Source organism: Cetorhinus maximus, chromosome 9 (genome assembly GCF_964194155.1).
Source record: "Cetorhinus maximus chromosome 9, sCetMax3.hap1.1, whole genome shotgun sequence".
Taxonomy (NCBI): Eukaryota; Metazoa; Chordata; class Chondrichthyes; order Lamniformes; family Cetorhinidae; genus Cetorhinus; species Cetorhinus maximus.
This window is the reverse complement of record NC_135887.1, coordinates 44,994,742-45,012,042: the sequence shown is the minus strand read 5'-3', so window position 1 is coordinate 45,012,042 and position 17,301 is coordinate 44,994,742. Positions and strand designations below refer to the sequence as shown.

At 41.2% G+C, this 17,301-nt stretch overlaps 1 protein-coding gene across 3 annotated transcripts in view; it reads right to left on the bottom strand.

The window, feature by feature from the left end:
- Window positions 1-16,883, bottom strand: part of LOC144684612 (vitamin K epoxide reductase complex subunit 1-like protein 1) — a 57,810-nt gene extending 40,927 nt beyond the window's left edge. For all 3 annotated transcript variants that reach the window (XR_013577533.1, XM_078548619.1, XM_078548618.1), the window contains exon 1: window positions 16,643-16,883. Coding sequence is in view for 2 of the 3 variants with exons in the window: in XM_078548619.1 (XP_078404745.1) it covers window positions 16,643-16,833 (191 nt within the window). In the remaining variant the exon portion in view is untranslated. The remainder of the gene's footprint in view (window positions 1-16,642) is intronic.
- Window positions 16,884-17,301: the final 418 nt, after the last annotated feature.

Here is a 17,301-nt window from a genome sequence, read left to right as displayed (position 1 = left end):
AAGGTGACAAACTTAAAGATGTGGTACAACGCTTTCCTCAAAGCATTCCATTTTCCAAATCCCTCAGAACTGCACAAAGCATTGGTGAAGCCAGGAGCAGAAAAATTCAGAGGAGACCACTAGCCTAAGAAATTTTAAAAGTAAATTTACATTAACTTCTGTAAAACTTTTTAACCTGTACCATTCATCTTGTTCTCAACCACAATGGTTTTGCCTCCTCTTCTCTTTAGTAAAAATCAATGCAAAGCACTTATCACCACTTTTTAATCGTCTACAAATTGACAATCCTCTCCTCTCAGGAGTCCCACTTTGCATTTGACAATTTTTTTTACCAACATATCTATCAAATACTTTACTGTTCTTTGGTATTTTTGAATTATGATACTTTATGCTTCCATTTAACTTGCCTTACCCCAGTCTTAGATCTTATTTTCTCATACTCCTTTAGTTTCTCATTGAACTGAATTTTGATGCGGTGGGGCATCGAAGAGTGCCTGCCTTTAAACTTGCAAGAAGCATACAAAAATTATAAAAATCTCCAACAATTGAAACCTAAGAGAATGAGTCTTTACACATGTAATAGTTCATTTTCATCGCAAGAAAGGTTGACATTTATCACATCATTTAAGAATACTTATAATCGACAGGACAAGACACAGGATTCTGTTCAGATCTAATGGGCAAATACAGCAACTTCATGCCATTCAATGGGTTCCAATGGTGAGATGCTTTTTCACACAGCTAACAAGGGGGGCATTGTTACACGACTAGTTAGTCTGTAATCTCATCATGATCAGCATTTCTTCCAACAGCAAGCAGCCTTAACATAGTGAAATGTCCCAAGGTGCTTCACAAGAGAGTTGGAAAACAAAATTGGACATAAGGAAACATTAGGACAGGTGCCCAAAAACTTGGCCAAAGTGGTAGGCGTTAAGGAGTGCCTTAAGTAGGAAAGAAAGAAATAGAAAGGCAGGGGGATTTTACCAAGGGAAGCCCAAAGCTTAGGCAGCTGAATGCATGGCTTCCAATGATGAAGCAACTAAAATTTGTGATATGCAAGAGGTCAGAATTGGAGGGGCACAGAGAACAAGAGTTGTAGGACTGGCGGAAGTGAAAGACAGGGAGGGATAAGGCCATACAGGGATTTGAAAACAAGGATGAAAATTTTAATATCGAGGTGATGCTGCACCAACACAATGCAGGTCAGCAAGAACAGTGTTACGGGTGAACAGGATCTGGTGTGAGTGAGGGCTCATTCACATTTAGCTCATCCATTGGGTCTATTTAATTGTTGATAATCAGATTGAGCAACACCTCCACCCTTGTAGTGCAGGTAGCCAAATTCTGAGCAATTACTGTTTTTCTACCCATCCCTCTGATTATATAAAATACTTCCTCTATTTCCTTTCTACAATGTGGAAGTCAGTGATACACCTCTACTAATGTAACAAACCCCTTTTTAGCTTTGAGCTCTAACTATATTGACTGATTGTAATCCTTTCTTGGCAACCTTTTTCATACCAGGTACTTACTACTTTGCCAATAATGCCACTCCGTCTCTTACTTTCTATTCCAATACATTTATTTTCCATTCTTGATCTCATTTGCAGTCAGGTTTCTAATGCTACTTAAGTTCAGATATTCCTGTAAAATATTTGTTTCCTGCTCCCCAAGTTTATTAACCACACTCCTTCATTGCAATACATGCATCTTAACCAATTGTCCCAGCTCCACCCTGCTAGCTTAAATGACTCATCGCTTCACTCTCTAATTGCTTTGCCAGTACATTAGCACTATTTCTGTTCAGATGGAGCTCTTGCCATATGGAATAGCTCCCATTGTCCCAGAATTAGTAGAAATGTCTAAAGTAGGATTAATGGTTTAGACCCCTGGATTGCTTGACTATTAATGTAATGACTACACTGCCACACTCATTCCTATGCAAGTACTGTTTTTGGTAAAAACAAGAACTGTTTCCCAAACAAAACACCCATCTTTGACAAGAGATGAAAAACAAGATAAAATTAAAGGAAAGAACATACAAAAGTGCACAGAATATTAGATCTAGGGGACTGGAAGAGATAAAAAAAAAGCACAGCAAAAACGACAAAAATATTTAAGAGCTGCAAAAAGAAATATGAAAAGAAACTTGCGGGATATGAACATAAACATAAGTTTTGACAATTATAAAAGAAAAAGGGTAGTCAAGGGTAACCTTTAAAAACAAAATTGCAGGTAATATTGCAAATTAAAATAAAGGTTGCATCAGTCTTTGACGCAGAGGAAAAGGATAATACACCTGACATTCCAAGGAAACTAGTAATGAAAGATTAGAAGCCACTAAAGTTAGTAACAAAACAGCGTATGAAATCCCTAAATTCTGAAGGTTTCGACCCCAGGATACTAAAAGGAAATAGGTAATGAAACTGCTTTAGTCATAATCTTTCAAATCTCACCCAATTCATAAGTTGTCCCTATAGGTTGGTAAATTGCAAATATAACTTGTATTTAAGAAAGGGGAGAGAGAAAGAAAAAAAAAAAATCAGGAAATTATAGGCCTGTCTGTTTAAAATCTGGTGTCGGGAAGTTATTGGAATCTACACAAGGACAGAGAAGAACATAAGAAATAGCAGGACTAGGCCATTTGGCCCTCAGCCTACTCCACCTTTCAAAAAGATCACAGCTAATCTAATTGTGGCCTTAACTCCACTTTCCAGTCTGTCCCCCGCTATAATCCTCGGCTCCTTTGCCAATCAAAATATATCAAGAATCTATAATTATGGGCAGCATGATTAAGCATTTAAGAGAAATCTGAGCTGATTAAAGGGAGCCAATGTGGATTTACAAAGGGTAGGTCATGTCTAAAGTACTTAACAACTTTTTGAGGAAGTAACTAAAATAGTCGCATAATGGGGAATGTCAATGGGAGTTGCTTATGTGAGCTTCCTGAAAACATTTGATAAAGTTCCACATAAGAGACTGTTAACTAAAATTAAACTCAGAATTGAAGGCAAATAATTGACTTGGTTAGGAGATTGATTAGGTGGTAAAAGGTAGAGTAGGGATAATGGGTACGTACTTGAATTGAACAGAAGTGACTAGTAATGTCACAAAGGACAAAAGAGCTGAACTCCTGAGGTGAGGTGAGAGTGACTGCCCTTGACGTGAAAGCTGCATTTGACCAAGTATGGCATCAAGGAGCCCTAGCAAAACTGGAATCAATGGGAATTGGGGGAAAATGCTCCGTTTGGAGTCATACCTAGCACAAAGGAAGATGTGACATTGGAACATCACTGCAGGAGTTCCTCATGGTAGTGTCCTAGGCCCAACCATCTTCAGCTGCTTCGTCAATGACCTTCCTTCTATCATAAGGTCAGAAGTGGGGATGTTTGCTGATGATTGCACAACGTTCAGCACCATTCGCGACTCCTCAGAAACTGAAGCAGTGCACGACAGCAAGATCTGGACAATATCCAGGCTTAGGCTGGCAAATAGCATTTGCACCACACAAGTGCCAGGCAATTACCATCTCCGAGAGAGAATCTAACCAATTGCCCCTTGACATTCAATGGCATTACCATTGCTGAATTTCCCCACTATCAACATCCTGGGGATTACCATTGGCCAGAAACTGAACTGGACTAGCCATATAAATACTGTGGCTACAAGAGCAGGACAGAGGCTAGGAAATCTGCAGCAAGTAACTCATCTCCTGACTCCGCAAAGCCTGTCCACCATCTACAAGGCACAAGTCAGGAGTGTGATGGAATACTCCCCACTTGCCTGGATGAGTGCAGCTCCAACAACACTCAAGAAGCCTAACACCATCCAAGACAAAGCAACCTGCTTGATTGGCACTCCATCCACAAACATTCCCTCCACCACTGACACACAGTAGCAGTAGTGTGTAATCTACAAGATGCACTGCAGGAACTCACCAAGACTCCCTCAACAGCATCTTCCAAACCCTCAACCACTACCATCTAGAAGGACAAGGGCAGCAGATGCATGGGAACACCACTACCTGGAAGTTCCCCTCCAAGCCACTCACCATCCTGACATGGGAATATATCACTACTCCTTCACTGTCACTGGGTCAAAATCATGGAATTCCCTCCCTAACAGCACTGTGGGTGTACCTACACATGGACTGCAGGGGTTCAAGAAGGCAGCTCCTCGCCACCACCTTCTCAAGGGCAATTAGGGTTAGGCAATAAATGCTAGCCTAGCCAGCGACGCCCGCTGCAGGTTGCGGAGTCGAGAACAAGAGGACATAATCCTAAAATCAGAGCCAGGCCATTCACAAGAGAAGTTAAGAAACACTAAAAACAAAGCGAAAAGCAGATGCTAGCTCAATCAATAATTTTAAATCCAAGATCGATAGGAATTTGCTAGCCAAGGATGTTAAGGGTTATGGGGAAAAGGTGGATAAATGGAGGTAGGATACAGATCAACCACGATCTTACTGAATGATGGAACAGCTAAAAGGGGCTGAATGATCACTTCCTGTTTCTATGTTTTGCTAGTGGAGTGCTTGTTTAACACAAAGGAAGCAACCTGCTTAAAATAATTGCTAGATTCTATACTGTAACTGAACAGATATTTAATTCTACAGCTTGTCAAACAAGCTTTGTTGATCAAAGTTCATTCACATTAGCATATTTGAACAAGGGTACAAAGCTAAATTTACCAAAGTCTGAAATTAGTGTATAAAGCTCCAAGGAAATTTGCTAAATGGCCATTACATTTTTAATGAGGGTGGAGGCTAGGCATTTCCCTACAGGGAGAGGTGCTGCCAGACTGTTGTCACACACAATACTGAAGCAGACCAAAGGGCAGGTTACCTTTCCGACCTTTCAATTAGTGACTACGTTTAGAGAACCAAGACACAGGAAGGGAAAAAGCATTTTCAACAAACAAAGACAAGCCACTGATGGCAGTTGGTCTTCCATCTTTTAAGTCATACATAAAAACAAGAAAAAGTTGTTTAGCATAAGCTGAAGACTGGTCCTCCATAAAATATCAGTTACAAGATGTCAAATAACCACATAGCCTTATTCGGAAAAACATGCATGCATTTAAAGCAGTTAAGATCCTTCAGGAGACAGTCCTCATCTTTTACCAAGCTATAACCTCTGTAATTAGAATTGAGCCACTAATTTCCATGCTGTTATATTAAGCACTAATTATTTGAATGGTATCAAACTGCTTTGATATCTATATTTTCAGCTAGCTATGTTTGCCTCAGGCCAAGGCAGAGACCATCTTTCCACATTTACAAGAATGCTGATAGTCTTCATTCCTGGTGGGTTGCAAGGAAAGAAACATCCAAAAGCCTTCAATTCTTGGGGACGGACAAACAGGATTTTAAAAAAAGCATCTCTCTCATGTAATATAATATTGACTGGGCACTGTTTGAAATGACTCCAAACTGCAGATAGTATTATCTTAAACTAATCTAATCAGTGTAACTATGATACTGATTACAACTGGAAGAAACAATTGTATGATTTTAATCTGTCCATAAATTGTCACATTACTTGTCTAACATCCAGTCCAACATCAGCAGAAATTTTCTCCAACTAACAAAGCCATTGTCCTCGATCCCCACCACAAACTCCATTCTCTAGCCACGTTCTCCAACCCTCCCCCTGGCAACTGCATAAACCTTGTTGTAAATGTTTGCAACCTTGCCCCAATACTTGGCCCCAAGATAAGTTTTCAACCATATATCTGCACCATCGCCAAGACCGCTTATTTCCACTTCTGTAACATTGCTCGACTCTGTCCTGCCTCAGCTCACCCAAGGTTGAAACCCTAATCCATGCCTGTTACCTCTTAACTTAATTATTCCAAAACACATCTGGACAGCTTCCCACATTCGACCCTCTGTAAACTTAGTTATCCAAAGCTCTGCTGTCTGTGTCCTAACTCACACAAAGTCCCATTTATCCATCACCCTTTGGCTTGCTCATGTACATTGGCTTCCAGTTAAGCAATGCCTCAACTTTAAAATTCTCATCCTCATTTTCAAATCACTTTGCTGCCTCACATCTCTCCATCTTCAATCCCTTCCAACCCTGGCACCTTGAACACCCTGATTTTAATTGCTCCACCACTGACAATAGTACCTTCGGCCGCCAAGGCCCTGAGCTCTGCAATTCCCTCCTTAAGTCTCTGACTCTCTACATCTCTTGCTTCCTTAAATACACACCTTAAAAGCTAACTTTTTGACCAAGTTTTCAGTCATCTGTTCGAATATGTTATTTGGAATGAGTGACAATACTCCTGTGAAGTGCCTTGGGACATTTTACTATGTTAAAGATGCTATAAAAGTTGTGTTATTGTACAAAATATGTAAAATGCATCAAATAATGATACAATTACCCTGGTAATTTGATGAGGGTAATGCAGTGGATGCTGTCTACAAGGCATTTAACAAGGCCCCACATGGCAGACTGGTCAGAAAAGTAAAAGCCCATGGGATACAGGGGAGTGTGGCAAGTTGGATTCAAAATTGGCTCAGCGACAGGAAATGAAAGGATTGATGGATGTTTCTGTAAATGGAAAACGGTTTCCAGTGGTGTTCCAGTGCTGAGTGTTGGGTCCCTTGCTGTTTGTTGTATATATTGATAATTTGGACTTTAAATGTGGGTGGCATAATTGGGAAATTTGCAGATGACACAAAAATTGGTTGTGTAACTGATAGTGAAAAGGATAGCTGTTTTCTTCAGAATTATATCAATGGTTTGGTTGAGTGGGCGGAAAAGTGGCAGATGGAATTCAGTCCAGAGAAGTGTGAGGTAATGCATTTGGGGAGGGCAAACAAAGCAAGGGAATACACAATAAATGTGAGGATGATGGGAGGGGTAGAAGAAGTGAGAGACCTTGGTGTGCATGTCCACAGGTCCCCGAAGGTGGCAGGACAGGTAGATAAGGTGGTAAAGAAAACATATGGAATGCTTTCCTTTATTGGGCGAGGTATAGAATACAAAAGCAGGGACGTAATGAAGGAACTGTATAAAATGCTGGTTAGGCCACAGCTGGGGTTGTGTACAGTTCTGGTCGCCACATTACAGGAAGGAGATAATTGCTCTGGAGAGTGTGCAGAGGAGATTTACAAGGATGTTGCCAGGGCTTTAAAATTGCAGCTATGAGGAAGGATTGGATAGGCTGGGGTTGTTTTCCTTGGAACTGAGGACACTGAGGGGTGACCTGATTAAGGTGTATGAGATTATGATGGGCCTAGATAGAGTAGACAGGGATGCCCTGTTTCCCCTAGAAGAGAGGTCAATTACCAGGGGGCACAGATTTAAGGTGATTGATAGAAGGATTAGAGGCGACATGAAAAACTTCTTCACCCAGAGGGTGGTGGGTGTTTGGAATTCGCTGCCTGGTTTGGTGGTGGAGGTAGAGACCCTCAACTCATTTAAAAGGAACCTAGATCTGCACCTAAAGTGCTGTAACCTGCAAGGCTACAGGCCCGGTGCTGGAAGGTGGGATTGAAATGATCAGCTAGCTTTTTTTTTATTTTTTCTGTTTGGCCAGCGCATTCATGATGGGCTGAATGACCTCCTTCTGTGCTGTAACTTTTCTATGGTTCTAAAAGCAAAATGCCATTATTTTAACACATTGATAACTCATATCCAAGAGATGATCAAGAATGGGCATCTGAGACCTGTCACTTGCAATTCCTGCATCACGTGGGAACTTCAGGACACTTCATATGTCTTGGGGGAACCACATGTGTAGGAAATGCCTCTAGCTGCATGGGCTCAAGCTCAGGATTTCCAAGTTTGAGGGGCAGCAAGAGTCACTGTGGAGCATCAGGGAGGATGTATTTTTCATGGATAATACGTCCCAAGAGGTGTCCACCCAAGAGGTGTCCATTCTAGAGGCAGTAAGAGTTCAGGTTAGTAGATGGGTGGCCATCAGGAAGACTAGAAAGAGGCAGGAAGCGCCAGAGTCTTTGGGGTGTGTGCCAATTTCAAACAGGTACTCGGCATTGGAGGCTACTGAGAGTGACGACACCTTGAAGGAGCACAGTCAGATCATGGCACTAATGGGCAAGAGACTACACAAGAGGAAGGAGCAAATAGTAGAAATACAGTGGTTATAGGCGATTCCATAGTCATGGAGACGGACAAGCATTTCTGCAATCCTCACAGACTCCGGCATAGTGTGTTGCCTCCCTGGTACCACGGTAAAGAACATCATGGAGAGAATATTCTGAAAGGGAAAGGGAATGAGCCTGAAATTTTGGGACAAATCTGAATCAATGACATAGAGAGAGCAGATATTGAGGTCCTATAGCCAAACTTTCACAAGGGATGAGTCACACCTGCAGGACTGGGACCAACATTCTCACTGGAAGGTTCACTTGTGCAGTTTTGAAGGGTTTAAACTAAATTAGCAGAGAGATGGGCACCAGCATAGAGGCAGAAAAGAGGAATATGATGCATAAAGTGAGAGTGTTGTACAGTACTAAAAAGGAAGTAGTTCCACATTAGTTAGGAGCAGACTAAGAAGAACCACAAGGAATACAAAGACAGGTTTACAGTGCACATCAGGAGAATTCTTCAAGCAAGGACCAGGTCAAAAAAATTAGGTAGAGGGGAGAAGCAAAGAGGAAAATAAGACTGGTGAAGAGAGAATATGAGAATAGAATGGCAGTCAACATAAAACGAAAGCCAAAAAGCTTCTAATGGCATGTAAATAGTAAACAGGTGGAGTGGGCCCTTTCAGGGACAAAGAGGGTGATACAAACTTAGAGACACAGGGCAAGACTAGAATACTCAATGAGCATTTTCTATTGGCGCTTACCAAGGAAGATGAATCTGACAAAATGTCAGTTGAAGCAAAGATAGTAAAGGTAATGGATTGGCTGAAAATTGAGAGGCAGGAGGTTCTGGAAAAGCTGGCCATGCTTCAAGTGGAGTTAGTCGCCTGGTCTGATCGCTTGCATCCCAGGTTACTAATGAAAGTTGGGGAGTTGGGGGTGGGGTGGTGGAGGAGATGGTGGAACAAAGGGTTTGCCTTAATCTTCCAACATTCCCTAGATGCATAGGGAGTTGCCAGGGGATTGGAAAGCGGTGAATGTGACACCCTTTATCAAGAAAGGGTGTTTAGGACAGTCAGTTTAACATCAGTGGTGGATTTGGAAAAGGCAGATAATGCTTGACTAATCTAATTGAATATGCTGGTGTAGTAACAGAGAAGGTTAATGAAGGGAATGCAATAAATGTTGTTTATATGGATTTTAAGAAAGCGTTTAACAAAGTGCCACATAAAAGAAATAAAAACAGAAAATGCTACAAAAACTCCCAGCAGGTCTGACAGCATCTATGAAGAGAGAAACAGAGCTAACGTTTTGAGTCCATATGACTCTTCTTCAGAGCTCGTTAACAAAATTGGGGTGGAGGAAAATCTGTGTCAAATTGCAGTAAAAATTTGGCTTAAGGACAGAAAACAGCAAGTTGTGTCATGGTTATTTTTCAGACTGGAGGGTGCTAGACAGCGGTGTTCCCCAAAGGTCAGTGCTAGGACAACTGCTTTTTTGATATTTACAAGTTACTTGAATATTGGAATACAGAGTAAAATTTCAAAATTTGCCTATAGTAAACAGGTGGAGGTGTATCAGACAATGAGAATGATACTAATTGACTGCAACTGGATATAGATAAATGAGCAGAATGGACAGACAAGTGGCAGAATGAATTTAACACAGACAAGTGCGAGGTGATATATTTTGGCACAAGGCATAGGGAAAGACAATACAGACTAAATGGCACAGTTCTAAAGAAGGTGCAGGGATAGAGAGACCTGGGGGTACATGTGCATAGATCTTTGAAGGTGGCAGGATATAGTGAGAGTGTGCTCTTGGGCTTCAAAATAGGGGAATTGAGTACAAAAGCAGGGAAGTCATGCTGAACCTTTGTAAAGCTCTGCTTAGATAGCAAATGGAATAATGTGTCTAGCTCTGGTCACACTTTAGGAAGGATATGAGGTTCCTTGAAAGGGTGCAGAGGAGATTTACCAGAATGGTTCCAGGTATAGGGGATTTTAGTTACAAGGCCAGGTTTGAGCAGCTAGGGGTGCTCTTGAAGCAAAGGAGATTAAGGGGAAATTTGATAGGTTTGGATAAGGGAGACAAAGAAAAACTGATCCTATTAGCCGATGGTGCAAGGACCAGGGACCACAGATTTAAGGTTTTAGGTAAGAGATGCAGGGGGAATGTGAGGAAAAACCTTTTTAATACAGCAAGTGGTAATGACTTGGAACTTGCTGTCCATAAGGGTGGTGGAAGTGGAGATGATCAATGATTTCAAAAGGTAACTAGATGGGCACTGGAAGGAAATAAACTAGCATGGCTGTGGGTAAGAAACGGGTGAACAGGACTGACTGGGTTGCTCCATGGGCAGCCAGCACAGACTTGGTGGGTTGAATGGTCTCCTTCTGTGCTGTAAATGACTATGAAATAGTGGCAACTCTAACTTTAAAGATTATAAAGCAAACAGGAACAGCAGCATACCCTTGGTCTATGTTGTAGCACAAATTACTCAACAGTAGAATAAATGCTCAGGTGCATCACAGTGAATACAACTCAACTAAAAGAAAGGTTTAACAGCAATTTATTTGGTTCTGCCTCTCCATTTCTGTAGAGGGTGACAGTCAGAAAATAGCCTAAAGTCTTCACTTCTTGGGGAACGGGAAAATGCAGGATAAGAAAGAGCATCTCTCTCAAGTGATATAAAGTTGACTGGGCAATGCATCCAAACTGCAAATAGCTGCAGGGTCAGATGTTTTTGGATTTGGAAGCAACTGAAATTTAAAACATTAATAACCTAACCTCATTGACTTATTCATTTCCATTACCTCAGTATCCTACTTCACCAATTGTATGCGTCAATAGGCCTTTAGAATCAAATGTAATTTTACCGTATGCTATTATCCAAAAGTCTCAACTTGAATACAGTGCAGAAGTCCTCTGGTGCCATTGCCTTGACAATGTGCACCAGAATAGTTGGCCATGGGAGGCCCAAACCAGACTGTGTTCTTGCCTGATGTGCACATTTCCAGTCAGTGATCAGTTCAATGCCTTAAGGGGAGGCAGTGGCATAGTGGTATTATTACTGGACTAGTATTCCAAAGGACCCAGGGTAATTCTCTAGGTAATTCAATAAAAAATCTAGAATTAAAAGTCTGATGATGACCACAAAACCATTGCCAATTGTCATTAAAACCCAAGTGGTTCACAAATGTCCTGTAGGGAAGGAGATCTGTTACCCTTACCTGGTCTGGCCTACATGTGACTCCAGGCCCACAGCAATCTGGTTAACTCTTAAATGCCCTCTGAACAGGACAATTAGGGATGGGCAATAAATGCTGGCCTAGCCAGCGACACCAACTTCCCATGAACAAATAAAAAAACCTCTGAGACACTAATGGAACACAAGGCTGATTTTCACTTCAAACAGATTGCTGAGGCCAATTGTAGCAATCCTAATTCACCCTGAGCTGAGACAAGTTCTCACAGTAAAGACCACAGATATCCCTGACCTGTGGGCCAAATTCACTGTCAGATCATAGCAAAATACTCATCAGATCTAGCAACCTCTGTTGGGAGAGAAAGGGTTAACAGCCCAGGTTGACAAGTATCAACTTGGGATGTTGACTGTTTTTCTCCATGGATACTGTCAGGATTTCTGAGCTTTTCCAGCATTGTCTGTTTTTATCGCCTCCTTAATATTGTTTCTTTGTATACTGTGCCTTCTATATGCTTTCAGCAATGGAATGTTGAAGAAAAACGTAGCATTTCCAAAGTTTAGAAGAAAGATTTTAACCATTTCAGATTCTATATATTTGTTTTTATTGAGATTTAGAACAGTCATGGTCCTTTTCAGTGTTTTCAACCCTTCTTTATCCCCATCTAGAGAAAATAAAATTATTTCTACTTGCTAGTCTTCCATAAAGGTAAGGAAACGTAAATAAAATTGTTAATCATATTGTCAGCCACTTCTCTCCAGTGAAGTTATAGAGCAATGCATGTGCTCCAGGCCATCTTTACTGGTTTTAATGGGTGTATCTAGCCAATTATTGAATCCTCAGGATGATGTCAGGCTAATTACACAGGATTTACACCATTCAATCCAACTGGTTTGTACAGGCGTTTATGCGCTACACTAGCCCCCTCCCACCCTACTTTATCTAAACCTATCTGCACATCCTTCTACTCCTTTCTCCCTCATGTACTTATCCAGCTTCCCTTAAAAGCATCAATGCCTGTTCACCTCAGCCACTTCACCAGGTAGCAATTTCCACATTCTAACCATTCCCTGGGTAAAGGAGTTTCTCCTGAATTCTTCATTGGATTAATTGTTAGCTTCCACTGTAACCAGTAAAGCAATCCCACAGCATATACAATGAGAAACTCAAGACGCAAGCTACAATTTGAAATTGCAGATCATGAAGCCAAAAATACAAAATTACAATCGAATCTCCAACAAAGGTAACTCCTTTTTGCTCCCCTAAAGCTGTAAAAACACAGTGAAGGGTCAAGGCCACAGTACGGGGTCTCCAAGATATAAGAATTGGTTAAAAGGCAAAGTAGTAGTTAAGTGTTGCCAAATTTGAATTTTAAAGGCCTATAGATTATTGGAATTTGTGGAAAATTATCAGTTGGAGCCAGAGGCAGTGCAATGATTTTCTACTTCAATAGGTGAATGACAAAGCGTGGGGCAGATAATTATTTTTTTTAAATATTGAGGGGGCAGGAGCTGCATACAGAAGTAACCTCTCCTGTCTAGGACATTTTCATTCAACATAATTATTTATGGTGCCAATTTGAGATAATGGCCCTTCATCCCCGCCACCCACCCTCTCCAGCCATATCCCATGCCCACGACCCCCAACCCCATTTCAGAATTATATTCAGGAGACTTGGTGCAACTAAAATTCTACTCAAAAATAAGTGAAAGAATGCTTCAACAGCATTTAACACAGTTTTCGGCTATTCACTGCCAACCCCCATAATGTGTGTGCTGTTACGTTGGAGGTTAAATAAACCAAGTATATTTTTCTGTTCACTGTAAGGGGAAATAATTCTGACATAATTAGAGCAATCTGTAAAACACCAACGCCATCATTCATGAACTTGAGTGGCTGTAAACAACGCAAAGCAAGATACTATCCATATCAGTCAATATGTATTAGAGGTTTTGAGATATCTTCTGCTACAGTATCACCATCTTGACTCTTTCACCAACTTTACCCAACCTCTACTATGTAAAAGGAAGAAATTAAAAATGCAACATTAAAGCATAAGGCTATACAAACACAAGGCAACAATTACTGTGCTGCTTGCATTTATATGCGGTCTAATTACATTGAAAAAGCTCAGTGAATTACTTTTTTAAGTGCAATGAGTTCTTTAGGAAGTAAATGTTTTGGTTTTGATGTTCATTGTTTGCTTCAGATTTTCCCTCATGGGTTATGACGTTATCATCTGATTAAAATCACTCAATAACTCCCTTCGAGGGAAAAAGGCAGTGACTGTATTAAGTGAAAATATCAAAGCACATGTGGACTCCTCAAATTAAGATAGCATCACTACTCACACCAACTACAAATAATTATACAGAACGGCAGGAGACTAGATAGCAATGGTAAAACCTATTAATACTACATATCAAAGTAACATTCCCAGTACACTATTAACACAGGATTGAGCGATGCTATTAATGGCCAGATCTTTAATAAGTTGGCTGCAACTAATTTTGCATTTTATAACAGGGTTCAGCCTAGTAACACGCAAAAAGCTAAACTGAAGATCATGTGACCACAGTCTACTGACTGGAGGAGTGAGGTTTTGTGACATATTCCAACATGACAGTTATGGACAAGATGGCAAAGTCATGAGAATTTTTGTGTAATTCTAGCAATGAAGAAGTAAGAAATGAACTTGAGAGTTTAATTCAAGAGTAATAGAATTAATATCTTGAATGCTCAATTTTTGTAAATATTCTTCATTAAAAATCAAACTCTAATTGTTGGGGGAACCGAATGGAGTTAATATTTTGACTGTTAGAGTCACTCAATATTTACCCCAGGGCTGATTAAATTTCCATTTATTTTAACTCCTCCATCCAGTCTCATCATATTTGCTGACATCTGAGCTCATGGTATCAAATAGTTTAAAAGCTGAAATCCAAAAAGCAGAACTCTTTGTAACTATTGTTCTAAGAGGTGCCCTCATAGAGGGAAGCAATAGTGATGTCGAGAGATGGGACATAGGTTTGAAATCCCATACACCAGCATATTTTTCAAAATAGGGTTCTTTATCATTGCATTCTCCCCTAACAAGAATCAGTTTGGACAAATTACACTAAGATTAAGGGCGAAGATTGAGGGTCTGTTTCTATTCCCTAACCCCAACAAGCAGCCTACTTTACTATATGGGATCATTACTCATTAGAGTTCCTTTCTTCATCATTGCTGTAATTGTAACATTTATTTTTTTTTAATTCCACGACTTCATGCCATCTTACCCATGTCACATTGGTATGTAGAGTGTGCGCCAAATGATCCAGTCAAGTAAACCTTTGTAATGCCAATGTCTGAACCAGGCTTCATTTCTTGCTTCCTCTTAGCTGCAAATTATAAGAATAGATGTTTTTAAATAAACTCCATAACTCCATGCATTCTTACCCACCTAAATTTATCAAATTGGACCTCAACAATCAATCCTTGAATTGCATCAAAAAATTCCAGTTTAGCAAATTATGGTTGTCCTTAATTTCATCTGTGGCTCCCAGCAAAAGCCTAGTAAGCCAGAGTTCAGCTTGTTTGAAAAATGCCCCATTCAAGGTCCATGTTCATTGCAAGGCCAATTTTTCCTGTAGCTCTTCAACAATGTTCAGTGCAATTGCGTACATAAGAAATAGTAGGCCATTCAGCCCATCGAGCATGTTCTGCCATTCAATAAGATCATTATTGATCTGATTGTGGCCTTAGCTCCACTTTTCTGCCTGCACCACCCACCCCCCAATAACCCTCGACTCCCTTGTCATTCAAAAATCTAACAATCTAACTAAGCCATGAACATATTCAATGCCCCAGCCTCCACTGATCTCTGAGGAAGAGAATTTCAAATACTAACAATCCTCAGAGAAGTGATTCCTCCTCATCTCTGTCTTAAGTGAGAGGCCCCTTATTTAGAAACGGTGTCCCCTAGTTCTAGATTACGCCACAAGGGAGAAACATCTCAGCATCTAGCCTGTCGAACCTCCTCAGAATTTTATATGTTTCTATAAGATCAACTGTCATTCTTCTAAACTGTTTTAAAATTAGGGGACGTCCTTTTAGGGCGGAGATGAGGAGAATTTTTTTCTCTCAGAGGGTTGTGCGACTTTGGAATTCTCTGCCTCAGAAGGTGGTGGAGGCGAGGGCATTGAATATTTTTAAGGCAGAGGTAGATAGATTCTTGTTAGGCAAGGGAATCAAAGGTTATCAGAGTTAGATGGGAAAGTGGAAGTCAAAACACAAGATGATCAGCCATGATCTTATTGAATGGCGGAGCAGGCTTGAGGGAGCCGAATGGTTTACTCCTGTTCCTATTTCTTATGTTCTAACTCTGAACATATCTGCAGGTTTACTCAGTGACTTCGGCTATTTATGATTATGCATTCCTCTCAGCAAAAATATAGGAAATTTGAAAGAATATTGAAAGTACATGCAGTTGGATCTGCCAACTTACATTGTACATTATGCACATACAATTCCACATAAAGCTAGAAGAAATCATACAAAGCAATCTTTGGACTTATCAATATAGTGCTTGCGAAAACAGACTCTGTCAATACCCATGAAATTCTCAACATACCCAATTAGGAATATGTTGCAAATAAAGGAAGACTACAGAGAGCAACACCTGGAATTATATTTCAATGACTGGTGCGCTTCAGCAGTTACATCCACTGTTATCACTGGGCCTATACAGGATACTGATACCAATACAATACAAAAAAGCCAAAGTTTAATGCTGGGCAAAAAATAGAACTTGAGAGACTCAATTCATTCAACATCTCAAATTGCATGCACCACTTGTAACAGATCACTGGCCACCCTAGTATTTCATTCTGGTGTAATAAAGCTGTGCAATGTTCTCTCCAGACATAACCCATGTTTGGAAAGATTAAGTTTGCCCAACAGCCTATATTTCATTATTCAAACAGGTGCAGCACAAATATTTCACATACCTACCATACTTTACTGAAACCTCAGTGACAACTGTGCATTTCCAAATCTCCTCCAGCAAAAAGCACTCTTAGGGCAGTGACAAAGTCGCCGTTGCCCAATTCCATTTCCCCGATCTGTCAAAGCCCTTGGTTTAGGATTGGCAACAACCCCTCCCTGCAGCTGTGCAGCAACTATTCCAATTCAATGTGGATGAATGGAGAGGGGGCTGGGGCAATGAGCTGAGGCTGAGACACAGACACACTCCAGCGGTAGGTGCAAGCCCCGGTTGTCAGGGTCCAGAAAGCCGGGCGTCTCTACTGGATGGGTCGGAGGAAGAGAGGGAGGCCTGTGCCGGGCAGCGCCCACTGTCCCTTCCCTCCTCTCCCCAAAGTCAGTGCCAACTCACCTCGAGCCGAACACCTTGGTGCAGCTCATCCGCTCGCTCAGGTCGCACATGGCCACATAGCCGGGCTGGCTGGCCCGGGCGCTCTCCACATGGTACGCATACACGGACAGCAGCACCCCGAGCAGGCAAACGCTCCCCCTCGCCACTTTCTCCCATTTCGGGGTCGCCACTTTCAGGATGGGCGCCGACATCTTCCCCTCTGCCTGCCGCTGAGGCCGAGACGTAGCGCGCTCTGATTGGCCGGGAGGGGGCATTGTGACGTCGATCACGTCATCCCCGCCCTTTCCCGATGGCGTCATCAAAGACGCGCCAACGTTGGGAGGGACAATGGGAGGCGTGCTTTAGAATGGGCTGTCAACCCACTGGTCCGAACCCTCCATTCTTCAATGGTCACTCAATCCTGCACAACACACCACGGAGAGAAAGGAATGCTAACTCTACATCTAATAGTGTTATTTTTGCAACAGAACAGCCTTTCACCCAGTTTTTCTTCTTTTGTAATTTATTTCTCAATTTGCATGGTCACAACAGTTCACAGGTCTGTCAAATCATCAGCTGCTTACCAAATCCCAGAGTAGAAATATTTCTGCACATGTACATATACAACTGTTTTTTTTTAAATGAGCATATCATGAAATTTTGAGCCACAATTTCTTAAT